The sequence below is a fragment of the Nymphaea colorata genome, chromosome 12, assembly GCF_008831285.2.
Source record: "Nymphaea colorata isolate Beijing-Zhang1983 chromosome 12, ASM883128v2, whole genome shotgun sequence".
NCBI lineage: Eukaryota > Viridiplantae > Streptophyta > Magnoliopsida > Nymphaeales > Nymphaeaceae > Nymphaea > Nymphaea colorata.
Window position 1 is genome coordinate 126534 of NC_045149.1, and position 25811 is coordinate 152344.

The 25811-nt window shown below is 40.5% G+C and overlaps 3 protein-coding genes across 8 annotated transcripts in view; 1 reads left to right on the plus strand and 2 right to left on the minus strand.

Moving 5' to 3' along the window:
* LOC116265571 (callose synthase 9-like) overlaps positions 1 to 13242 on the plus strand; it is a 32178-nt gene extending 18936 nt beyond the window's left edge. The window contains exons 8-12 of one of the 4 annotated variants that reach the window (XM_031646269.2): positions 2988 to 3110; positions 3259 to 3433; positions 3525 to 3577; positions 12674 to 12863; positions 13219 to 13242. In XM_031646269.2, the coding sequence (XP_031502129.1) occupies positions 2988 to 3110; positions 3259 to 3433; positions 3525 to 3577; positions 12674 to 12863; positions 13219 to 13227 (550 nt within the window). In that variant the 3' untranslated portion in view covers positions 13228 to 13242. Of the gene's footprint in view, positions 1 to 2987; positions 3111 to 3258; positions 3434 to 3504; positions 6146 to 8281; positions 8422 to 9895; positions 10022 to 12673; positions 12864 to 13218 lie in introns of those variants that run through there. The other 3 variants (XM_031646270.2, XM_050080859.1, XM_050080858.1) reach the window with 3 other exon arrangements.
* LOC116265572 (E3 ubiquitin ligase PQT3-like) lies at positions 1038 to 10922 on the minus strand. 3 transcript variants are annotated; one of them, XR_007575004.1, is made up of 10 exons: positions 10547 to 10922; positions 10040 to 10124; positions 9736 to 9896; positions 8968 to 9222; positions 8578 to 8736; positions 8138 to 8446; positions 7020 to 7827; positions 2516 to 2745; positions 1903 to 2141; positions 1038 to 1308 (listed from the first exon to the last, which is right to left on the minus strand). XR_007575004.1 is itself a non-coding variant. In XM_050080856.1 (6 exons), exons 1-5 carry the CDS (start codon positions 9456 to 9458, stop codon positions 7595 to 7597), a joined length of 1047 nt encoding a protein of 348 aa, XP_049936813.1. In that variant the 5' UTR covers positions 9459 to 9603; the 3' UTR covers positions 6294 to 7083; positions 7577 to 7594. The 3 variants fall into 3 exon arrangements, 2 of the variants coding, with proteins under 2 accessions (XP_049936813.1, XP_049936814.1); XM_050080856.1 differs by lacking the exons at positions 1038 to 1308; positions 1903 to 2141; positions 2516 to 2745; ... (1 more) ...; positions 10040 to 10124; positions 10547 to 10922 and adding an exon at positions 9368 to 9603 and having other exon boundaries at positions 6294 to 7083; positions 7577 to 7827; XM_050080857.1 differs by lacking the exons at positions 1038 to 1308; positions 1903 to 2141; positions 2516 to 2745; ... (1 more) ...; positions 10040 to 10124; positions 10547 to 10922 and adding an exon at positions 9368 to 9600 and having other exon boundaries at positions 7687 to 7884.
* Positions 13243 to 14133: 891 nt separating the features above from the next.
* LOC126410610 (uncharacterized) lies at positions 14134 to 15800 on the minus strand. Its single transcript, XM_050080877.1, has 3 exons — positions 15558 to 15800; positions 15167 to 15390; positions 14134 to 14140 (listed from the first exon to the last, which is right to left on the minus strand). Exons 1-3 carry the CDS (start codon positions 15798 to 15800, stop codon positions 14134 to 14136), a joined length of 474 nt encoding a protein of 157 aa, XP_049936834.1.
* Positions 15801 to 25811: the final 10011 nt, after the last annotated feature.

Here is a 25811-nt window from a genome sequence, read left to right on the forward strand (position 1 = left end):
GAAGAGGTATGCATGGAGCAACCTCTCGGCTACACTACTCATGATCCTCACAAATGGGTTTGTAAGTTACACAAGTCTTTATATGGGCTGAAGAAAGCTTCTAGATCATGGTTCGATCGGTTTTCTCATCATATACAACAAGTTGGTTTTCTACGAAGCTCTCTCGATCATTCATTGTTTATATCTCCACCAGTGAACAGATAGCGGATCTTTTTACCAAAGGACTCACAGGGCATCACTTTTGGGATTTGAAAAACAAGTTGTGCATGATCAAATCTCATGCACAACTTGAGGGGGGCTGTTAAGTCTGTATGTATATTGGATCGCGTCTGTTCAGACCCGATCCACTTTCTTTCTTTTTTCACGCCTAAACATATTAGGCGGTGGTATCTCTTGTAATTACTTCATGTTTTATTCCTTTTGTTGTAACCTGATTAGGTCATGTTTTAATATAGAGATCAAGCATCGTGCGGCTGCATTGGCCGACGGCATTCTCTCCTTCATTGCTTCCCTTCTATTCTCTATTCTCCATCCCCCTTATTATCAGACGGAGAGACGTGGTCTCATGGTATTTTGAGAAGATTCTTACAATAGCCACATCCCATTGGCCTCTCATCTCTTATTCATTCATTCTTATCATTAGATTAACACATTCACAAACTGACTGGCTAGCTCATGAGGTTGGTGCACTTCACGAGTGCACATACACCTCAAATTGCCTCCACACGAGGTCTACACATAACAATACGGGTACGACTACCCTCCAATTCCATTATTTGCATCATTGCCTGCAGCAATGTGTATGCAACAGAACAAAACATTCACATCATTCATCATATCAATCACATCTTCAAAAACTTAGCCAAACCATAGAGAGTAGTCTCGATCTGTGATTGGCTCGTAGCTATCCTATGCAATTATCATTTTAGGATGCTTTCTAATGCACAATTGGGGTCGAGGAGTCACTCGACTCGATACCCCGCCTCATCTGTCCTAAACAGTTATCAATTCTAACATGCACATGCAAATGCGTAACATTTTCAAAACAAACTTCTCATAGTCTTTCCAAAACAATTCATATCATATATCAAAACATTTACATGCATACACACATTCATTCACTAAACAGTCAATCAATTGCATCACAATCTTAGGATCTCACGACCCTAGGAACACACATTCATACATTTGCCCCAGGCAGGGATTTGCCTGGAATGCTGCCATACCTGTGGCGCACTCACAAACTCTTCAAAATGCCTCAAGCTTCGAATCCGGTAGCTCAAGGTCGACGGGATGTGCCCGGTGTTCCTGCAGACATAAACAAAATATAAGATTCATACTAGATACCCAAACAATTCAAACAAATACAAAACAACATCATTGAGGCACGTGTCATCGCCTCAAGAGGGTGTCGACGGGTAGTGTCGACCTACAAACTCTCCAATAGGTCACTACCCAACTTCTTGCCGTGCCAACAGATGTCAAAACTCAATGCTTAGCCTAGTCCCTCACAACACATTTCTCAATTGCTTTTTTGTAGTCTAAGCGTCAAACCCCATAGTCACACCTAACTTACGTATGCTTTCCCTATTTAACTCCAAGATGCACCTATTCACAAAAAATGTGTGTCACGTGCTCCCTAAGATGGTTTTAAATCTTCCCCACAACAACACAATCTCTACCATGCTTCCCTATTGCTTCGAAAACCAACTCATCATGCTTAAATGATCATTATAGGCATGAATCAACACTTCTCCATCATAATCCTAAACTTCCCCAAAAACAAAATCGTTAACATGCGTACCAAATCATCAATTCTAAACTCTAACATGCTCAAACAATAATTATACATCCTCTAATAGATAATATTCAATAATCTCAGATCAAAAAGGCCTTGCTCACCCCAATCTAAGTGTTCAAACTGCTGTGACGCCTCCAACAGCCTCCTTTCAGTCAAGTGCCTAATATTCAATAATCTCAGCTCAAAAAGGCCTTGCTCACCCCAATCTAAGTGTTCAAACTGCTGTGATGCCTCCAACAGCCTCCTCAAGTTTCAGTCAAGTGCCACCGCCAAAAATCGCTAGCTGCCTTCACCACTAATGCCCTCACTTCACTGGTATGAGGGGAAAAATGTCCCCAAGCTGCAATCCGATCAACAATGATAACATTAGCGAGAAAGATTGCTCGGTTGGGGAAAATGGGAAAAAGCAATCAGAAAATGGGGAGAGAGAGCTCAAGTAGGGAGCGTGTGGGCAGGGAGAGGCACTGACAGAGGGAGACGGACAGAGAGGGTTCAGACAGAAATGGGAAAACCACAGTGAGGGAGAGGGTGCGAGAGAGAGAGGGAGCTGACAAAGAGGGAAGAGTGCAGGCAGAGGAGAAAAGCACGAGAGGAAGAGGGTTGCGTAAGAGGGAGGTCGTGGGGTTGAGAGGGGAGACGGTAGAGACAGTGAGAGAGGGAGGAGGAGAAAAGGGGAGAAGAAGAAAGAAAGAAAGAAAGAGGATGGAGGCTTACCGGAGCACCGCCGTCCTCGCCGCCGCCTGCACCACCTCCGTCTTCTCTTCACCGTCCAGCACCTCCATCGTCTTCTTCTTCCTTGTGCTGGCACGAGTGGCAACAGAGGGGGGGGGGGGGGGGTCTGTGAGGAAGATGCGGGAGAAGAGGGAAAGACGAGGGAGGAGAGGGCATCGGGCTCACACGCGAGTGGAGCTCGGGTCCGGGTCTGAACCCTGACCCGACCCGACCTGCATATGCCGAGCGTTACAATGTGTGCAGGGGCTGACTATCCTTGCTTTCAACAAAGGGAAGTTCAATTCAAAGACCTTAATGAGCTACTAAGTTTAGGTCCTACTTTTGTAATAATGAAGTTTTTTGAGAGTAAGTTTACTGGTACTGCTTGGAATTCCCTTGCGTTGTTTCTTGATGTCATTTTGGAGGCAAGGAGTAGGCCATGATTTTACATCATCTGTTTCCTTTAATCATGTAGGTGTATGGACATTGTCATGATGTATGGGGCATATTCAACAACTCGTCGTTTAGCTGTGATGAGAATTGTTCTCCATTTTCTTTGGTTTGGTGTTGCTTCAGCATTTGTATCATATCTTTATGTGTGAGTTTTTTGTGTTGCTGTTTCTTTTTTAATGTGGAAGACTTCACTTTGATGTCGCTGCACCTACTGTTTTATGTTTATTGGTCCCCTGTTGAATCATATAGTCATAGATTGTCAAATCTAAACTATGATTGTGACAACCATGCAGGAAGGGACTTCAAAATCCAAAGTCCGTTTTCTACAAGACCTACATCTTTGTTCTAATTGCATATGCAAGTGTCCAGCTGGCCTTTAGCCTACTCATGCGCATTCCAGCTTGTCATAGGCTGACAAACCGATGTGATCAATGGCTTGTTAGGAGATTTATCAAGTGGATGCATCAGGTTTGGTTTCTCCATTGTTCTTCCCGTTGTATTTTCTATGGATCTTATTCATTTATTGTTGTTCCTAACAGCTGTTCTTTTCTGATTTAAGGAAAGGCATTATGTTGGACGAGGAATGTATGAGCGAACAACTGACTTTATCAAGTAAGTCTGTATTTTCCTGTGGAAATATCTTTGTCTTGTGCTCAAACATGGAATATTGTGTTAGTTTGATTTTGTGTATATGAAGGATTTTTTAGGTGTTTGGGTGTGCCCATGACTAGGGTGGTTCTCTTGGCAGTTGTTTTGGCTTATTTCTATAGTGTTGTGCTTCACAATGGCTATGTCACATGGGTACGGGTACATACCATTTTAAAAAAAAACTTGGGTACGACCATATATATATATATATATATATATATATATATATATATATATATATAAAAGCAAAAAATAAGAATTCAAAGTTTAAACAAACAGAACAACACATTCATGAGTCCAAAAAAAGAAAAGAATAAAAACCCTAATTTTCGAGATGTGAAACATGTACTAAGATAGACCAAAAATGCAAGATTCTCTGGATGCATCCGCCCTTTAATTTCTTCAAAAGTTCCTGTGATCACCAACTTGGAAACAAATGTAGGAGCTCTAAGATAGACTAATAAACGCTTTAATTTGACCATAAATGATAGACATAAAATAGAAAATAACCAAAATAATACCTACTTTGAAGTCTGTACTCTCTAAACTAATTGGACTATGGTAAACAGGAACTAAATATCAACAAATTTGAAAGACTGCCAAAGAAGCATACATGACTCTGACTTAAGTTGTCTAATGCATACACTAGCAGAACTGAGATCACAAATTCAGGTAAAAGACAGACTAATTGATTACTAGAAACTTGTCAGGTTGCTGCAAGTAATCATATATGTAATTTTCACAAACTTATAGCAAAAATTCTTTGTTTTCAATATACATTTGCAATCACTTTGCAACCACTGGGTCAAATCAGATTCCCTGATCAAATAAGCTAAACCCAAGGGATAACAGGTCTTGGGAAACAAAACAAATCAATTATCCACAGTTTTGGAAATAGAAGTTTACAACAACAACAACTCTATCTCTACAGGTTAGGAGATTTCTGGTTTCAAGCCTCAAATGTACAGGCATAGAGTTGGTTTCCTACCAAACTATGACAAGCCAATAAACAAAAAACACAAACAAACAACTGTTTACCTATCTTTATGCAAGTCATTGCCCAGCTAACACTGCAAACACACGATAGGAAATTCATCACACTCAATATGAATGGAATATGTTTGAGGGGTAGCCGTTTTGGTAATAAGAAAACGACATCTTTTAAGAACAAAGAGGGGTTGGGAGTTCCTCATAGGTCCAACAAGCTAGGAAACATAACAAAAGATGTCAAGTTTTTATTTTGAAATAGCTCATAAATCATCGATTTAAATCGTAAGGTTGAGTGCTCCTTGTGCAAATTATATGTCCTTCAGTTACCCTCAATATTGTACAAGCATTAGGATTCATTTCGCATCAATGTTGTTGAATCTCTAGAAAGGAAAATCTTTGAATTTTCAAAATATGAACATAAAAGAACCATCCTCAACATCTTAGAAAGTCAAAAAGAGGAATGACTATAGACTCAAGACTCGTGCATCCACAAAAGACTGTCACATTCAATTCCTAGGAGTTCAGCCTTCATGCCATTCATATCTTGACAGGCACCTTTTTTGTTTTTCTTGCTTTTTTTCTTTTTTTTGCAATCGGCTTTTTGCCCTTTTTTTGTTTTTTTTTTTTTGCTTTTGAATTTTTTTAGGCCGACCTTCACCTTTAAGGGAATCCCTCACCACCCCAAAGGCTACTACGAAGCTCCACCACTTTACTGGTCATGTGTAGCTTTTTCATGTATCCAACCCGTTTCACCTTGCGGGTTTTCAACATGTCAAAAGTTCATAAGTTTTCATCTTCGCGGTATAAACATAAATCATGTTTATGCCTACCTGGTACTCTCGATTACTGACTCAGAGGAACGACCACACAAGCCCCGAGCCCATCTCTTAACTCTCATTTTGCTACCTGTCAATATTTTAAAAGGCATTATGGCTTCTCTCCTAAGATATTTTCCTGATAAATCCTTGCAGATGCTTGATCACTTAAGTCAATAGCCTTTCATAGCCATGACTTTCTCAGCTTCATTGAATTTTTTTTCACTGCTCATATCCAGGATCTTTGCAGATTTCATCTTCTAATGATTGGCAACAAAAACTTGAAATTTTTCCCTTCTGCTCGAGGAGGTATTAAGAATAAGATGAAGGTATATCATTATGTGAGAAAACATTTTTTAAATGTTTTTAGGTAAAATTAAAAATTTTCACTTTCAAAAAACTTCTTGACATCAAATGGTATATCACCTAGAAGTAGAAACTCTGGTCTGCCTAAAGAGAGGAGTGTCTACGAAACCAAATGGATTTGTTGGATAGAAGAATGAACTACATCAGCTCTCCTATAAAAGTAGGGTATTCAAAACAAAATGTTGGTTTAAGGGTGAAGGGTTCTCATAAGTGTCAGCTCCTCAACTAATTGGAAGTTTCAAACAATTGGGTAAAGCACATTCTCTCCCTAAACAAATGACTAGGTTTAGATTGCACAAAAGTTTGGCCCATCGACAACTTGTAGCTTCAATAATTTCACCAATAGTTGGTGAACACCACATTTATGAACCAACAAAAAAGCTGTATCCACAATCAGCAAATCAAAGCCCAAACCAGAGCTCTGATACCATAAAAATGTGAGTCACAATAGTGACATATGCAAACCTACAATGAAACTCAACGAAAGGCACCAATGCCAAGTCACCAAGAAAAATAAAGAATGCAAAATATAATTGAATATCACCAAAAGTTGTGGAAAAAGCTTCCTTACAATGGCAAACACAAGATCTACATATACACACATATGAAAGATCTAGCATAAGAGCAGTCTGCAAGCTTATCCTTGTCAAGCATTGAAGTGGTCTTCGCATTAGCAGAAATCCACTAATAGGATGTTATTAGGAAACACCAGTTACAACTCAGACCATACTGAAGTGAACAATGTATTTGAAACTGAAGTGAACAATGTATTTGAAACTACTGTCAAGGTGAAGTTTCAAAAAATGAGCGTGTAAACAAATCCTATTAGTCAGACCCCCTCATTTATATCACATAAAACAATGCAACACCACTTCTAATACAGAGACCGAATTCCAGCTACGCTGCAGTATCAGAGTTTGAAAATCGAGTTCCTGTCAAATAATTCCCAAGAAGTTGGCCTTCATTTTCCTTCTTCTTCTTCTTTTCTTCGAGATACCAATATTCATAAGTAAAATTTTAAGATGCTTGAGTGATGCCAAATCCATGTTACGAATCTTTTTTGAGCATCACAACTAGTTCAAAAAACGCTCATTTTGAAGTTAGAACCAGGTGTACATGGTTTTAGTCTAATGTCAGCAAAAAAGCAAAATTGAAAGTCCAAAACCTGTCGTTCTAAACCTATTTCACTAATGACCATCAGAACGTAAAACAGAACTTGAAACAAGAAAACATACCAACTGTGCTGCCAAGCTCCTAACCGCACCTTCAATGTAAAAATTTCTCAACCATAAAAACAGCCTGCATTTGCAATTTAGGAATCGTCCTTACAACAGTGCTTCAAGTATGGCAAAACATGGCTTATCGGCTCATGTCTGAGACACTGCCAAACCATGTTCTGCTGCCAAATTCTATTAAAAGAAAACCCTGCAGGGTTTCATTCCTAGAACAGAGTGTAAGGCCGTAAACGGTTGGCAGAAAACGAAAACACCATTCTCGGGTCAAAAAATAAAAGCCCTTAAAAAACACTACCATGCAAAACAAAAAAACAAAGGAAATCAGGGAATCTCAATCTCACGAAACAAAAAAAACGGATGCCTATGGATTAAAATCATCAGCAACTAGAGGTAGGAATAGAAGACCCTCAACTTCGGAGATGAGAGCGAGGAAAAGATCGCTCAAATCTATCCAACCTGAACAACGTAAGAAAGGAGAAATAGGACAAGGAAATAGCAGGACAGAACACAATCTATCTAATTCATCGCAGGAGAGGGAGGTGGGGAGGGAGAGGAACCTGCAGTGGGTGAAAATCTCAGAGCTTTCCGTTGGTGAAGAAGACGATGAGAGGAACAAAAGCTTCGCAGAACACGAAGAGCTCCAGCGCCTTCTTAAACAATCCCTTTTGAAGCAGGCTTCCGGACGAGCTGTGAAGACCTTCACGGCAGCCGGCACACGGAGCAGATGTCGCCGGGTGAAAACTGTTTACCGCCGGCACCGTTCCGCTCACGCATGTAGGACTAGGGGGCCGTTTGATGGATTGGAAATCTGGAATTGTGTGTGATAACTGAGAAATATATTTCCGGAAATATATTTCTTAGTTTGCTGAAAAAGAAATATATTTCCATTTACACTACAGCATAAAACAGATGGCCGTCCAAGAGAATGAAGATGCAAAAAATGAAGTTGATACTTGATAGCTATATGCAAGTAAAGCTGAAATTAAGAAGATTAGCAAGGAAGAATTTTGAGATAATTATTAGCTTCCACAATGCAGAATAAAAACAAGTGACTAACAAACAGCGGATGATTCCCCAACTTATTTGCCCAAGACAAACCCGCTCTGCAATATGCGCACCTTGATCTCCCATAGAGAGCTTTTGTTGGACTTCCTCCTCTGCTTGCAGAGCACTTTCCTGAGAAATTGGATCCTTCATGCTAATGGAGTCATGTGTAGCCTCAGTCTGATCAATACTTCTTGCTGCTTTGCTTTTTTCGTTAGACTGCTGAGGAGCGCTAATGGCTGCAGCTGCCTCACTCTCAGCCACAGTCACCTTCAAAGCTTCAGAACTTTCTCTCACAGGGGGCTGCAAACTCTCTTCTTTTGCAGTAGCAGAAAGAGTGGGAGATGGTGCTTTTGGCTGAGAGCAGCGAGCAGATTCCATATCTACAATGTATACATAATTTTAGAGCTGATAAGAGAACACAAGTGTTCACACAACCAGAAAAGGCAAGATTCAAAAAATTTTCCAGATTCTGATTCCAGCACCAAACAAATGTATACAATAATTTATAAACCTTGTATCTGCAGCACGTTTCCACCATTTTCTGCACTGCTAGTTGCTTTTGTTTCTAATATACCGTCCCTAAGCCTTTTATTAGGAAGCAGATCATCCGCAAGAACATTGGTTTCTCCACAAACACATTTTGATTGTGTGATTATGTACTCGCTTATACCTGAAACAGACGCATCATGTTACTCAGAAGCTACGACTCAAGCCACAGAATGATAAACTGACTAGAAGTTCCACCACTGCAAAAACAAAGAGCAAGAGTTGCAACTACCAGCAATAAAATCACAGCCTCAGAAAATAACAGGAGAATTTAACAGGACAAGCTATATCACAAGAAAATACATACTAAAAGAGGAATTTGCACAGTAATGGAAGTGGAGAATTAAACACATACATTCGTCACAGAAGCTCTCATAGCAGCATTTGCTAGTGAAGACAGCATCTTTCAACACATCTTTGCACAATGGGCATCGCAGTTCAGCAGGAAGCTCACCCAGTCCTGGTAGAAGGCAAGCCCTCAATTTCTTTTTCAAAGGCAGCCCTAGGTCGATGGCTACTAGCATTGACTTAGGGATGCCGGTTGGTGGTTTGACTTTCTTAATGTCATAATTAGGATCACCGTTTGTAGGGCAATGTTGGATGAAATGTCCTGTAAGATACAAAGGATACAATTTCAACAACGTAGTGCTTGCAAGAAACCCAAACCTATCAAAAAAGCAGTGACAAACGAGCACCGCAATCCTCAAACTGATAAATAAAAGGCAACCAAACATGAGAATCGCTAGTGGACCTACCAGGAACCTTGCACCTATGGCATACGTAACCTGGAGGAGGTGTTTTAGATTCCATTCCAATTAGATAAACATGACTTTTGGTTAGGAGCATACAACAACAACAAAACTAGCATTCACAACTTGCAGCAAACGCAGAATAATTCCTACTAAGAAAAAGCAACGTAAACAAGTAAAAACAAAAGGAAAGAATAGCCACAAGAAGAACTTATCTTCTAGTTTAAGCAGGAAGAGAATACATGTGTTAGTGTGTAAGCACGTAAAATTATGATGATATTATTAATGTGCTGTCTCTATGTATTTTGACATAGTGAACAAATACAAGACATTAAGAAAGAAAGATTCATGGTTCAACAAACAAAACAAACTACCGCTGCCAATCCATGTCAGTCATGTCTATATGAGCCTTGATTTTGCCATCTTCCTCAACTCTACTTGGGATAGATTCCAGAACTTGATTGTGTTGAACTTGGGGGACTTCTGGGATGGCATATAAATCATTTCCAAATTCATCCCATTCTGGATCTTCAGGCTGCAGAAGACATCAACAGAGAATCATCAAGAATATCAGCAGAGAGCAAAACTAACAAGAACAAGATCCTGAAGATCGCATCCGAGGTTATGGCTTAAATCACACAGCAGAGGCATAGTTGTAGTCGAGGGGTCTAAGCTTACATAATTAGATTGTGAAGGGCCAGGAAGCTGAAGACTACTACTAGGTTGTTGAGGTTTATCTGCATGGCTTTCCATCTCCTTCGGCCTGCACACATGACCAACCCACTAACCTCAGGATTCTCAACATCGCTTGGGAGATAAAAATCTGTCAACATCAGAAACAAGAGAAAAGAAAAAGAGAACAGGTACAAATATTGGAACTCTGCCGTTCCTGTTCTGGCTCAAACACAATCGGCAACCCAATTCAAAAAACAGGCCAATGAAACTATGCCATGGTGAGCAAAAAGGCACCAAAGAAAGTCTTGTACCCATGTTAATGCCCACATCAACATTGTTCGAAGCAAAAAACCCATCGTCAAGATCGCAGGCAGGATTAAACATGCATCCCATAAATCGACACCAATGAAAAATGAAGTGAAAGAAAGCCAGGGACAACCAGTGAAGAGAACAACAGAAGAAGGAACGCGAGAGAACAAAGGAAAGGAAGGACGCGGGTTAGGGTTTTACCTCTATCGCCGTCGGTGGAGACGTCCGGGGGAGAGAAGAGGAAAGCAGAGGAAGGGGGAGACGAAGAGAAACCCCCTCCCGCTACTCCAGAATCCTTATGAGGAAGATGAGAAGAGGCAGCGGCGGAAGTGGAAGATGAGAAGAGGAAGACGAGGCAGCAGCAGCGTGAGGCAGCGGCGGAAGACGAAGATGAGAAGAGGAAGACGAGGCAGCATTCTTGTTTAAAGCCCCTACATTCTTTTCTCCACTTCCATTTTTCATAATTAAGATCCCTTCTTCTTCCCCACGTCTTCAAGCGTTTTCCCTCTACCAAGAAAGTTCAGCTTTCTAGCATGGTTGTTCAATCCACATTGTCTTAAAATGCTCACTCATATGATTATTCACCCCACATTTTTTACGTAAAATTTGATGCCTTCTTCATATATCACCCCTTGTGAGATTGATGCAGAGGCAGAGCCACGTGGGCATGTGTGGTCAGTTGACCACACAATCAAAATAAAAATCCTTTATTTACATATTGGTTAACCCCAAATTTTTGCATATTTACATATTAAGTGTCGCTCAAATAATGCTGAGTGCTCTTCAGCCAAATATGTTTGGTTCCACCACTGAGATGATGTTAGAAGAGCCTGCCTCCATTCTATCCCGGAACAAGGGATGAATTTTACATTTAAAATGGATAGAAATAGACAAAGTTTATTGAATTGCATTGACAGATTAGTTAAGTACAAGATACCTTTCTCAGTGAGGTCGAAATATATAACAATTGTGAAAGAGAAATGGAAGGAGTAATAATTCAAAACATGACAATAATACGTACAAGTATTACATGGAAGTGTTCAATTTACCACATATTTTAATTTAGTGATTTTATCTCTTCTCTCATGCTCATAATGTTTTGTTATCTATAGTGAAATATGTTTTTGAGTGAACCACCTTAACAGCTGAACTTTAAAGTTTTGCAATCAGAATTCTCAGTTGGACGTGCAATGTAAGTGGATGCCAAATGAATTAATGTTCTCCAACAATCCGTGCTTGAAAAAGAAAAATAAGCAGGCTAAAATGAAGGTAAGGAACTAACCTAAACTTGTTTTATAAGTTAATACAAATTTGTTTTATAATATATTTAACAAATTTTCTCCTACTTATTTTAGCCAATTGAAAAAAATTTAATGAAAAAGCATAAAACTCAAGTCGATCCTATCAGCACGGTGAACTTTGATGTATTGAATTCGCAGATTATAAAAGGACCAGTCAACATATATCAAGCGGAAGATCTTAACGTGAATCAACACTGAAAGAGCAAAAATATTGATGACAAATGACCCTTTAAATAGAAGAAAATGCTGAATTGGAAGAAAAATGATGTAGATAACAATGAAAATGAAGATAAAAATTATCATGTTTTCATTGGTCATTTGCATTAAACAAATTGATTTTATGATGTATGAGACTTAAAATTTTTGGTGTGTTATGCCATTATGTTGTGTTAAATATTAATAAATACCCATTACTATATTTATGCCTTTAAAATTTTTGGTGTGTTATGCCATTATGTTGTGTTAAATGTTAATAAATACCCATTACTATATTTATGCCTAACACACGTTTTTCTTGATTTTTTCTGTTTTTTCTCTATCTGTCTTATATTTTTCATTTTTAACATCACAATAGATTTATGACTTTTAATATGCATATATAACCATTAGCGTGGCTATACATTATAGATTTTGTAATATGCACTTTACAACATTAGCATCAAGTTGCATCAACCTGTATCTATGACAATCTATAAATGTCTGGATGCCTAACGTACAAATATACAGTGCGGTGAGCAAAATTTATAAAGGACCTTCAAATGAATGTTCGCTTAATACAAAGAACTATCAACTGCCAGCATTTTTATCTTCCCTCTCTTCTAGCAAACACGTGCAGAGGAAAGTCATAAAACTAATGACGAGTACAAATAAACGGAAAGAATATAAGCTACATGCCTTCAGGACACTACGACAATGATTAAAGCTGAACTTACATGTGTCAAAACAGTTCTGGTTAATGAATGAATAGCTATACTGCTGTACACAGGCTTTATCCTAATGTTGAATATGTGCATTGAATCTCTCATAGACAACATCTCAACCTGAAAGGGCCAGCCATCCTCCAACAACCTTGCTTCCCAAAAACTGGCACCATCAACCTGCTCAACAGAAGCCATGCTACAGTGATAACCATCTACGGCTACGCATCACTGCTTCTGATATGCTCCTTGATGACCGAAGAAGCGAAATTGACCATTGCTTCAAAGATCTTCACCAAGGTAATTTTTAAGACACCACAGCGATAACCATCAATAGCTAAGCATCACCGCTAGTTGGGATTCTGATCTGCTCATAGCCCTTGATGACTGAAGAAGCGAAATTGACCATTGCTTCAAAAATCTTCACCAAGCCAATTTTTAAAATAGTAAAAGCACCAGATTGAACTTGCCGGACCAGCTCTGCATGCTTGAGTTCCTCTTTCTCCAACCTTTTTTTCATTGCATCAAGTTCCGTCCTTCTATAGTGCAAGGAAGTTTCATCCTCTTTTGTAAATGAAATGATCAACTTTTCTGGCAGACCTTGGGCATTAGGAATCCTACTTTCCTCCTGCAATAACCTTGTTCTTTTGTCTAGGTCCTTTGAGAGGTACTGAATCTCCGGACTTTTTCGCTTCTCCTCATCAAGCTGCTCCCAAAGTTTATGTATGTTTGCAACGAAGGCATTGACAGCTTCTATCACATGGTTCTCAGAAACATCTTTCATCAATTATATTTCTTAATTCACGCACGCTCCAACAAGGAGGCATTATTTCTTTGACATGTTAATATAAATTTCGTTGAGTAGCGCCAAGAGATAGGCGCACCAAGGCAAGACGAGGTGATTTAGGTGATATAAAAACAAGATGGAAATTGCAACAGTAAATGTTACAGGCAAATCTAACCATTTCTTTATATAAAAAACTCTACCAGATAATTTATAACAGAATAACATCATATTCAATGATAGATTCAAAAAATATTTCTTTTGAGATCAATGCTCATTATTGTTTTTTATGGAGCTGGAGCATACAAAATAAATTAATATATTCTAATGAGCCCATAATATATCAATTATGAAAACAGAAGAGACATAAATCTGCAATACATTTCACCACAATTTCAACAGGTCTTTTTTCATGATATCGTGGTAATGTCTTCCGTGCCAGTGGTGATTCAACCATTTGACACAGTGACGTCTTTCTAGGTGCTAATTCTTCATCTACGATTCTACAAACTTTGGTGGTCAACATTATTTAATGGGACAGCAATATGTTTATGTAGCTAAGGCAGTGGAGAAGGAGATGCTACTTCAGGAAGTTGCTCAAAACTCAAAAAGGATACAGACGGCTTACTTGATGCAATGCAACTTGAAATCCCTCAATCCACTATGAATTATACATTCACATAAAAAGCACCTCAATGTGTTCTGACTGACATTATGACTTCACAATGCAACCATGCAAGGTCATTTCCATGCTGTTCCTTTATAATATCTGATATTAAAAATACATTAGCAACTGGCAATATAACACATAACTTGTTAAAGAAATCAATATGAAATTGTTCAACTTACTGAAAAAAATATTATAGGAAGTTATAGATAGAAAACAAAAACATTGATATTGAAAATATCCTATAAATGAAGTTTCCAAGGCTAATCAAATGATCTAAATAATCTATTACAAATTTATCAAAATAAAAGATAATAAAGCCCATTCATGTGAAAATAAGAAGATGCAAGTCCATCATCATCTAAATAGAGAGGTACAACATATTCTTCATTCGTTTCTGGAAATTTGACTTTTTTTTTTCAGTTCACTGATTTCCCTCTTTCTCTTTGTATGGTTCTTTAGTTTGTCTATCTTCTTCCATGAACAAATACTTGGGTGGCTGGGCCTACTGTGCCTTTAGGAGTTTCACTTGCATTATGAGCATCATCCTTCCAAAGAGAAAAATCATACTTTCTTCACTTGGCCAATGGCCATTCATCACGTTGTTCAACTCTCTTAATATATTGAGATCAATGGCCTTTTCTCTTCATACTTTTTTTCTCCATCCTTGGTTGTATGATACAAAGACTCCACTACTTATATTGAAACTTATTTTTTATTATATGGAGTTGCATAGAGTCAATTAACATATAAATTATAAAGCAATTAAATAATTAATTTTGATTTTAAATTAATGAATTATGAACAAAAAAGGAGACTGAATTTTTACCATCTCAAAAGTGCTTCAATTTTATCCACAACTAAAAAAGCACTCCATGTGAGGCCTAACACTTGAATTGCAAAGTTTGGGGACTACATACAACCAACACCGAGCAATTGGGTTCTATAGATGCACAAGAACATGGCCGCATGAGCATTGGGTTCAGATACTGAAATGAGACTAAATTAAACAAAACTAGCAATTGTGAACAGAAATTTGAAAATGACATATGCTCTGAACCTATCCACACCCAGAAAATATATACATGTCCCAACTTCACATATATGAATTAGAAACAAAAGAAACAAATCTTATAAAATAAAGTTCCATACCCTTGAATGAGTTTAGTAAGTTCAGATTGCAACTGATTATTCCTTAACTTGTGAACCTTATTTGACATGGCATCAATGGATCTAATAGTAATGTTAATCTTTGTGAGTTCCTTCTTTATTGATGATTGAGTAGCTTGAAGTTTTTCAGGTTCTGCACCTTTCCTGTTCAAGTCCTTCAATCGCTTGAATTTCTTTTCAAAACCCAGTCTGATCTTCTCTTCTTCCTTTAACAGCTGAATTCATGAGGACTATGCATTGGCAATCACAAACTTTATTAGTTTAATAGGAAATGATCTTGTTTACAAAGAAACTAGATAATAAATTAAGAACACTTCTTAAATGACTTAGGATTTAAAATAAAGAAAATCTGCATGAGAATAGGAGTGCATACCTTAACTTCCACATATAGTTTGCTTTCCCATGTGTATATCTTTTCTAGAATTGTCGAAAGCCCATCAACCTTTATTTCCAAGTCCCCACTTGGGTCTTCACTGGTGGATGGCTGCATTCTTGAAGCAGTACTAGAGGAGAACAATGGCATCTTGGCTGACGAAGTGAACAAATCAATAATTAAAAGGTCTTCACTGGTGGATGGCTGCATTCTTGAAGCAGTACTAGAGGAGAACAATGGCATATTGGCTGACGAAGTGAACAAATCAATAATTAAAACTAAAGTCATTGTTTGGGAGAAAGGGCTGCATAAAATTTGGTAAGTTTTCAGAATTGCAAAACACACTTCAAAGAGAATCCCTTAATCTCTTATTACATGGTAGGAGGGCACACAGTCTGTGTGTGTGTGTGTGTGTGTGCCCACGAGTGTAAATGATCCCGTTACAACTGAGAGTACATTTCCGTCGGGCCCTTGACCAAAGCATAGCAGTCCAGGGCTTCTGTTTGATTCGTAGTCACAAATATTCGTTTTGTGTTCTAAATGACGAGATTTCCTCAGGTATAATATGGCACACTTGAAAAAAAAAGAAAAAAGAAAAAAAAGGGAGAATATGTAATTTAAAAAAATAAAAGATTCTTAAACATTAGGAAAAATGAAAGACATGAGAAACTAATAAGACAACATCAAAAAATAAGTAGATATAGTAGATAAAAATTATAAAATGGAAACAAGTAGTTTGGCATTAAAAAAAAAGTGGAAAAAAAAAACCTAAAATGAAAAAACACGTTTTCAGAAAACACTTTTTTGGCCGACTAATTTTCACATTTTAACATTTTTATTTCAGAAAAGACACGCTTTTTGTGATTGTAGTTTTATCTGATTCCAATACACGTATATGTGTTTTTCATAATCATTTTACTTGAAATTCATTGGATCAAATTGATTATAATTTATGTGAAAAAATTTTTGAACTCTTTTCACCAACTTCTAGTGCAATCCTAGCGATTGGAATTCTCTCCCTAAAAATAAAATTTCCTGGGGACAGAATTGCAATTTTATTTCACCAACTGCTTAATGTGATCCATTTCTCCACTAAGGACTCTGGCATAGGTCAGCCAAAAAAAACTACACCTTTGTATTCTATATAAATTCTCATGAGAAAAATTTTTGTATTCAAATAATTGGACTCAAGGATTTTATTAAATAGCAACTATAAGTTCATCTGCAAGCATAGATTAAGCAAATACACCTACAAGTTCAACTTTTGGATTGGTGACAACCAGTTTTTATTTATTTGGAGGACTGCAAGCATGCACACGTACAAAATCAAGCAGGGAAGCAGATAGGATATGGTCCAGACAAACATCTGCTTTGACAACAATAAGAAAAGCACAAAGAGAAGAAAGGAAAAGCCAGATAATAACGCGTGAAAAATTACTCCCAAACAAGGCTAGAAACAAACTGTGACATTCATAGTCACCATCTCTCTCATTCACGGTTCTCAAACACAATACCTCCTTTTGAGGATAGGGACCAACAAACAGAGAAACAGAAAACAGGATTCCATCGTGACTCCCTAAAGAGGAACAGAATGTTAATCAAACCAAACTAATGTTGAAGACATAAGCAACTAGAATTTGAGCATAGAAGGAAGCTTTCCCAAAGTCTCCATTAATTTCTTTAACAACATCTGACATGTCTCTCGTTCCTTGAGTTACTACGGCCACCAAATCATCTGTCTTTGAGGTGGATTCGGCGTCCTCTACTGAAGTGACCTCCCCACCAAAGCTCACTCCCTTTTTATGATGTGCGGACAAGGTGGTGTTTCTCGAGCCGCCATTCATTGGAACAACGTCGCACCACACTTCATCCAGGTAATGTGGTCCCATAGAAACCTTTACTAGGCACCGTTGGGTGACATGAACTTCTTCTTCCTTTTTAAACCAAGCCATCTTGTAAGGTTGAGCGCACTTCTCGAGCTTCAGGCTCAGGGTAGTAACTGCTTCTTGTAACACTAGGTTCTCACACACACCATTGTCAATAATTACATCACAAATATATCCCTTACACTTGCATCGAGTCCTGAAAATGTTACTACGCAACCACGAAGAATCTAACTTTCCCTTAGGTGCAGTCAAGATGTAACGTATAGATAAAAGGTTGCTTATGTCATCACCATCAAAGTGTACAACATCATCCTAATTAGAACTTGCATCTGATGAGCCACTTGAGACTTCCTTACCATCAGAATTTGGCGGTTCCTATATAGTTTCTGCTAGGTGAGTTTTCTTTTGGGAATTTAGACATTTTGAAACCAAGTGACCTAACTCATGACACCTAAAACAACGGATGGTTTGGTCCAACGAGTTTTAGACCGGGTGTTATAAGCTGGACATGATTGCTCGCCTTTGCCAAGAGAAGGCGGTACTGGTCTGGTCTCAACAGGTTTCGAGGAGCTAGCTCCTCTAGTTGGAAAACTTGACTTGGGGCGATACGAGGCATCACCCCTAGACACTCGAGTTTCATGCTTACGTTTCAAGGTTTCTTCTATGTTCATTGCATAACTGCTTGCCTGATCTAGAGTATCTACTATAGTATAACTAAATTCATCAGAAATAGAGGGGCGAAGACCAGAAACGTACCTGGTAACCTGTTGACGCTCAGTCTCCACAATCTAGACGCACAGTGACAGTCGATGAAACTCTGCCATGTAATCCACTACAGTTCTGGAGCCCTGACAAAGATTGAGGTACTCCTTGTAGGCCCTCTCAGCGTGGTCCGAAGGTACAAACTTGGCCTGCATCTCGCCCCAAGCCGGAACGGGTCGTTGACCACGTCGCTCATACGATCTCTGAAGCTCAAACCACCATGTCTGCGCAAGCCCACGCAGTCTAGTCGCAGCAAGTGGCACTTTGTGATGCTCCTCCACCTGATGGTGGTCGAAGAAAAACTGGACTGCATATGCCCAGTCAAAGTACTCCTATGCGTCGAATCGCCCAACAAACTCCGGAAGGTCCAACCTCACCCCATATCTGGCGGGGCGATCTGGATGATCAGCGGTACGCCTCTGTTGATGGTCAACTGGTCCTGCTGGATGCGCACGCCAAAACTCGTCATCATCTGAATAGGCTGAGTTGCTGTCATTCTCGGCTGGCGCACGGGGTCGGTACTATCACACCCCAACCTTTTTGACCAACAAACACATTTTTTTTTCTAACATAAAGCATTGAAGTGTGACGACACAATATTTCAAAAAGGGAGCTATGTCATTCCAAACAATGGGGCGAACTTTCATTTATATAACAATTTCAATTCATACAAATTCACATCTATGTGCATGACAAAAATGCCCCAAACTATAACTTTGATGCCTAACAGAAATAAGACATCAAAAAGACCAAACCATGACGTGCCGGCACTACCAAAGACTCAAAACCTCCTCAGTAGGATGTGAGTGAAGCCATCTGATCAACCTACTGCCTTGGGTCTGCCAAAACCTGAAAAAGAAATAACTGGAGGTTTAGCCTTCGCAGTATGGCAACAGGCCAGGAAAATCCCAAACCCTCTTAAGTAGGGCTCAAGTCTGAGAACAATCATACAAACAATCTATCGTCATGTCGTGTCAGGGCATAGGCACATCATTTACCAAGAAAACCCTCAACATAGACCACAACATGAAAAGACCACTCAAGGGTCACAGTAACACAATCTCAATTACATGCAAGGCATGCTTAAACATTTCATTTCAATCATAGCATTCACATGTCCATCAATCACATACATTCGTTTACACACATTTCATTCACATACTTTCATTTTCATTAGCTTTAGTGAATTGACAGTTCCTGTGGGTGCAAACACAGGTACGTGCACACCATGGGCAGCCCATAGCCGAGAGACAACCCCCGTGGTGGCCCATAATGGTATGGATCCATTCATCCGCTGCAGCAGTAGAGCACCCATCCATGGGTGTGTGAATTTCACGGAGAGATACTCAGCCTTCCCTAGGACACCCAAGTTGGGAAGGCGGTAGCCCAACGCTCCAAGCACAACACACAACAGTACCCTGGGGCCTTGCACCGCCTGCGCTCTAAACAGGCGAGACCAGTAGCGAAAGCGGGACGTCTCCCAAATACATAGCCACATCCCACTGGCTTCTCACCTCTTATTCTTTCATTATTATCATTATAATAGCACAATCACAAAATGATAGGCTAGCTCATGAGGTTGGTACACTTCATGAGTGCACCCACACCTCCTATTGCCTTCACACGAGGTCTACACATAACATTAATAGTCATAACTTGCTGTCATACAATACAGGTACAACTACCCTCAAGTTTCAATCAATTGCATTATTGCCCACACCAATACATATACAACAAATCACAACATTCACATCTTATCAAACACATCAATCAGATCTTTCAAAACTTGACCAAATCCCGGAGAGTAGTCTCAATCCGTGATGGCTCGTAGCTGTCCTATGCAATTATCATTCTATGATGCTTTCTAATGCACAATCGGGGTCGAGGAGACACTCGACTCGATACCCCACCTCATCTGTCCTAAACAGTTATCAATTCTAGGATGCACATGCAAATGCGTAATAGTTTTCAAAACAAGCTTCTAATAGCTTTCCAAAACAGAACTTGTCACATGACAAATCATTCACAATCGCAGACATCAGTCACACCTTTCAAAACTTAGCCAAACCATAGAGAGTAGTCTCGATCCTTGCTTGGCTCGTATCTGTCCTAGACAATTATCATTCTAGGATACTTTCTAATGCATAATTGTGGTCGAGGAGATACTCGACTCGATACCCCACCTCATCTGTCCTAAACAGTTAGCAATTCTAACATGCACATGCAAATGCGTAACATTTTCAAAACATGCTTCTCATAGCCTTTCAAAACAAATTATATCATATATCAAACAATTTGCACGCATACACACATTCATTCACAAAACAATCCATCAATCACATCACAATCCTAGGGTCCCATGATCATAGGAACACACATTCACACAATTGCCCATGCAGGGATTTGCTTGGAATGCCGCCATACCTATCGCGCGCCCACTAAACACCTCAAACTACGACCCACATTGCTCAAGGCCTACTTGACGTGCCCGGTGTACCTGCAAATATAACCAAATGGTAAGTTCTCTACTCGTTTCGCTTACAATCGATACAAATCTGAAAATACCATCATCGAGGCATGTCTTCGCCTCAAATGGGTGTCGACCCACGAAGCCCTCCAAAAAGGGTCTTTTCCCACCCCTCGAGGTTGCCACCAATGATTAGAACTCAAACTTATATTCGACTTATCACATGTGTGATTCTCACTTGTTTTTCATAGTTGAGGCGTCTTCCCCACCATTAAGATTCTCAACATACAACGCATATGTACATCAATAGAAGCATACTTCCCAAGCTTGCTAAAACAGTTCTAAACCTTCACCACAACATCACAATCTCTACCATGCTTCCCTATTGCTTCAAAGATCAACACACCATGCTAGAAAAACACTTATACACATAGATCCTCGTCCGTCTCAAAATGGGCATAAACTTCCCCAAAATAATAACATCTCTAGCATGCCTTCTAAAACATCAATTTTTAATTCTAGCAAGCTCAAACAATAATTATACATGCTCTAACAAAAAATATTCGACAATTTAGGTTTCATTTAGCCTTGCCCACCCCAAATTTAGTGTCCAAACTGCTGCAATGTTCTTGGCAGCCGCCTCAAGCGTTCGATCAAGTGCCAAAGCCCAAAATTGATCGCTGTCACCACCACTAACACCTTCTAGTCGCTGTTATGAGGAAAAGAACACGTCCCCCAAACTGGAATCCTATCAAACAATGATAAAATCAGTGAGGAAGATTGCTCGGTTGGGAAAATGGGAAAAACAATCAGAAAATGGGGAGAGAAAGCTCAAGTAGGGAGCGTGTGGGCAGGGAGAGGCGCTGACAGAGGGAGACAGACAGAGAGAGGGTTCGAACAGAAATGGGAAAACGGCAGAGAGGGTGAGGGGCATGAGAAAGGAGAAGAAAACGTGAGGGTGAAAGTGAGTGAGGAAAGGGACCGTGTGAGAGGGAGCTAGCGGAAAGAGAAAAGAGAGTGGCGAGAGAGAGAAAGAGAGAACGTGTGGCAGAGAGGGCAAGGGAGCATGGGAGTGGCGGAGAAGAGCACGAGAGAGAGTGTTTACCCAAGCGCCGCCGCAGCCACCGCTGTCACCACCGTCGCCGCTGCTCAAACCTCCGCCTTCTTCTTCTCTGCGTTGCGGTCGTAGCTCAGGGAGAGTCGAAGAGGGGAAACGAGGGAGAAGTGGGAAAGACGAGGGAGGAGAGGGCGACATCGGGACCCTCTTGCGCGTGGAGATCGGGTCCGGCTCTGGACCCACTCCAACCCCACCTGAAACATGAAACGAGCGTTACATCCTACCCTCCTTAAATGAAATTTCGTCCTCGAAATTTAGATCATACCTCAATGCAAAAATAAAAGTGGGTACTTCTTCCGTATATCCTCCTCGAGTTCCCACGTGCTTTCCTTCAGCCCATGGTGTTGTCATTCCACTTTCACTCAAGAAATCCTTTTCGTGCGAAGCACTTACTCTCTTTGATCTACTATTCTAATAGGTTTTTCTTTCATTGTCAAATCATCTTGCACTTGAATACCTTGAAAGTCAATCACATGCGTAGGATCTGGTATGTACTTTCGAAGTATGGAAGCATGGAAAACATCATGTACATGACTCAAGTTGGGTGGTAGTGCCAACCTGTACACCACCTCTCCAATCTTCTCTTAGATCTCAAACGGTCCAACGAACCTTGGACTCAACTTTCCCTTAACACCAAATCGAAAAACACCTTTAGTAGGTGAAATCTTCAAGAACACATGACCACCAACCTCAAAAGCCAACTCTCTACGTCGAATGTCGGCATAGCTTCTCTGTCTACTCTGAGCAGTCAACAACTTTTTCCTTATCAATTGCACTTGATCGGTGTAGTGATGTAATACTAAAGGGTTTTCAATCTTGTCATCGCCCAAATCGGTCCAAAAAGCTGGCGATCTGCACGGCCTTCCATACAAAGCCTCAAAAGGTGTCATCCCAATACTAGAATGGTAATTGTTATTATACGCAAATTCTGTCAATTTCACATGTTTGTCATATTCTCCTTTCCACTCTAAGACACATGCACGCAACATACTCTCTAAGGTTTGAATGGTCTTCTCAGATTTCCCATCAGTTTGGGGGTGGAACGTTGTGCTCAGCTTAAGCTTGGTACCCAATGCCTTTTGCAATTACCCCCAAAACCTAGAGGTAAAACGTGGATCTCGATCAGTGATGATGGACTTTTGCAATTGCCTCTGGATGCGCAGTGACAGTCGATGAAACTCTACCGTGTAATCCACTACAGTTCTAGAGCCCTGACGAAGATTGAGGTACTCCTTGTAGGCCCTCTCAACATGGTCCGAAGGTACAAACTTGGCCTACATCAGCCTCTGCATCTCGGCCCAAGCCTGTAGGGGTCGCTGACCACGTCGCTCATACGATCTCTGAAGCTCAAACCACCTTGTCTATGCAAGCCCACGCAGTCTAGTCGCAGCAAGTGGCACTCTGTGATGCTCCTCCACCTGGTGGTAGTCGAAGAAAAACTGGACTGCATATGCCCAGTCAAAGTACTCTTGTGCGTCGAATTGCCCAACAAACTCCGGAAGGTCCAACCTCACCCCATATCTGGTGGGGCGATTTGGACAATCAGCGGTACACCTGTGTCGATGGTCAACTAGTCCTGTTGGATGCGCACGCCAAAACTGGAAGGGGACCCATCCGCTGACACCTCTGTGGTGGAGCATGCGGTAGGGGCGGCTCCGTGACTGCACCTGCATAAAATCAAACTGGATCTGGGGCCTGGGTCACATGGACAGTCGGATAGGGATATGGGTATGCATTTGGGAATGGATATGGGGCCTGAAAATGATTCACATGTGGATTTGGGTATGGGTTTGTGGACGGATTTGGATAGGGGTTTGGATAAAGGTTTGGGTTGGACTGGGCTTGGATCGGGTTTGCTCCTAAACCATTCGTCGGACCCAGAGTGGTTTGGGTTGGATTATGGATCGAGTTTTGTGGATAGAAGGCTAGATTTGAACTCGATCCAGAATCCGTAAGAAAATGGATCTGGTTTTGATCTGGTCTAGGAAACAAAATGGGAGGGTTCCGGGTCCGAGTATGGTCTTGGTTGGGTCTTGGTGCAGGTTCAAGGCTAGAATTATAGGTCTGGATCAGATTTGGGGACATTAACGGATCTAAACCGGGTTGAAAAGGGGTATTCATGTAACTTGGGCCCGGATTCGGACCCATATACCCATGAGTCGGGTGGTATGGATTCGAATCGAGGTCACATCTTGATGGTGGGTGAACTGGTCTCATGACAGACCGGCTCGACCCGTCGAGCCGCTCGAAAGAAGTTGAGCGGTCGGCGGTGGTGGGCGGCTCTCCCTCGGGCCACGTTCTGTAGTGGGAGGTGGGGCGACGGGCGACGGGCGGCGGCCGGTCGGACGGTGGCGCCCCAGATTTTGCCCCTCTGAAAACGCTGAGCAGTCGGCAACGTTCCTTATTCCACCACCGACCGACAAAGTCACTTCTCCCTGTGCGCCGGGCGGACCCAATGTCGGCAGCGCGCCCATCGTAGGACATTGTGTCTTCATCTTCTCTCTGGTGGGTAGACCCACGAAGGATGACGTTCCTGCTTGACGACAGGAGGAGGGCGCAGCTTGATCTCCTCCTCCTAGGAACGAAAGCAGGGGAGCTCCAGCAGAGATTTTTTGCGTTGGGTCTGCTACATCCACCGGCAACAAGGCTTCGGCTGGAACCGCTTCCCTCAGGACGTGCCTGGCTTCGTTTGCAGCAGGTAACGCTTGGTAGCCTTGTGTGTTAATTTGTGAGTAGTGCAGAAACGAGCACAACATTCCTTTGAACTCATCCAGCCTTTCGTCCATTCTCCTGGTTACAACAGCAAAGTCTCGCCTGATGTGGGCGATCTCAAATCCATGTTTTTGCCAAAGTCTGTTGTACATTTTCTTGATTTTCCTCTTCCATTTGCACAATTTCTGTTTGATTTTTCTCAGTTACATTTGATGTAAGCTCAGTAACCCCATTGTCAACTTAGCGGAAACGCATCGAAGGTCTGGTTTTTTTGGTGCTTTTGTTGCGACTTTTTCGTCCTTTGGTGGTCCTTTTGGGTAGTAGCTGAAAATTAGCCGAGATGATGCAGCAACTCATCAACCCTGCTCACTGGTTGCATGAAAAAACGGTTTCATTGGAATCTTGATTTTAAAATTGGTTTACTAAACAGTGACTTCGAATTCAATCTTATTGTTTTTATGCTATGTATCGCTCACACACTAGAGAACCGCCTTATTGAGCATCTGAAAGAACTCTTCTTCATTGCTGCTTCATCTTGAACCTTTTCTTGCTTATAACGATTTACTTCAAAATAGATACATGTAGATCTACATCTTGTCAACTTAGCTCTGTGCACCATTTTCTTTCTTTTTCATCTATAACGTTGGAGGAGAAGTGGTGTTAGGGGCCCAGGGGGGATGGGACAACAGTAGATTGTTTTTGGTGGTTTACAGAATGATACAGAACAAGGAAAAAACCTTGTCTTTTGTGTGCATGCTCAGCATGTTTGCATGCATCTGCAGATGCAACATATCTCCTTTAGCATTGCTGCATGCCATGCTAACTTATGATTTATGTTGTGAGTACACCCTATTGTCAACACACTACCCCAGTGATGACCCTTAACTTTTTACTCCTGCAATACATATTTGTTTTTCTTTACTTTATATATCCTTCAGTTTGTTTAGATTTCATTAAGGAAGCAATCAAATATGTCCTGCAAGTAGCAAATGGCACGTGTGATCAATATCTATGAATGGTTAAGATTATGTTCTTATACTAATCGCTGTTAACATGTTAAAGGTGCTTTGGAGAGTTCTCTCCTACGTGCAAGTTGATGACTTTTCCAGGAAGGATTGAAACATTAGTAAAATATGGTTAAAATTTGATTATTAAAAAACTGTGTGGTCTAGGATATGTTTAAAAAAGAATGGAAAAATGAGGCTATATGTTTTTCTAGTCTGAGGTGGTTTTTAAGTTCTTCAGTAGATATTCTTGAATGGTGAGGCTTCATAACTGAATGAGATTCCTTACTATAGAGATTAAATCAT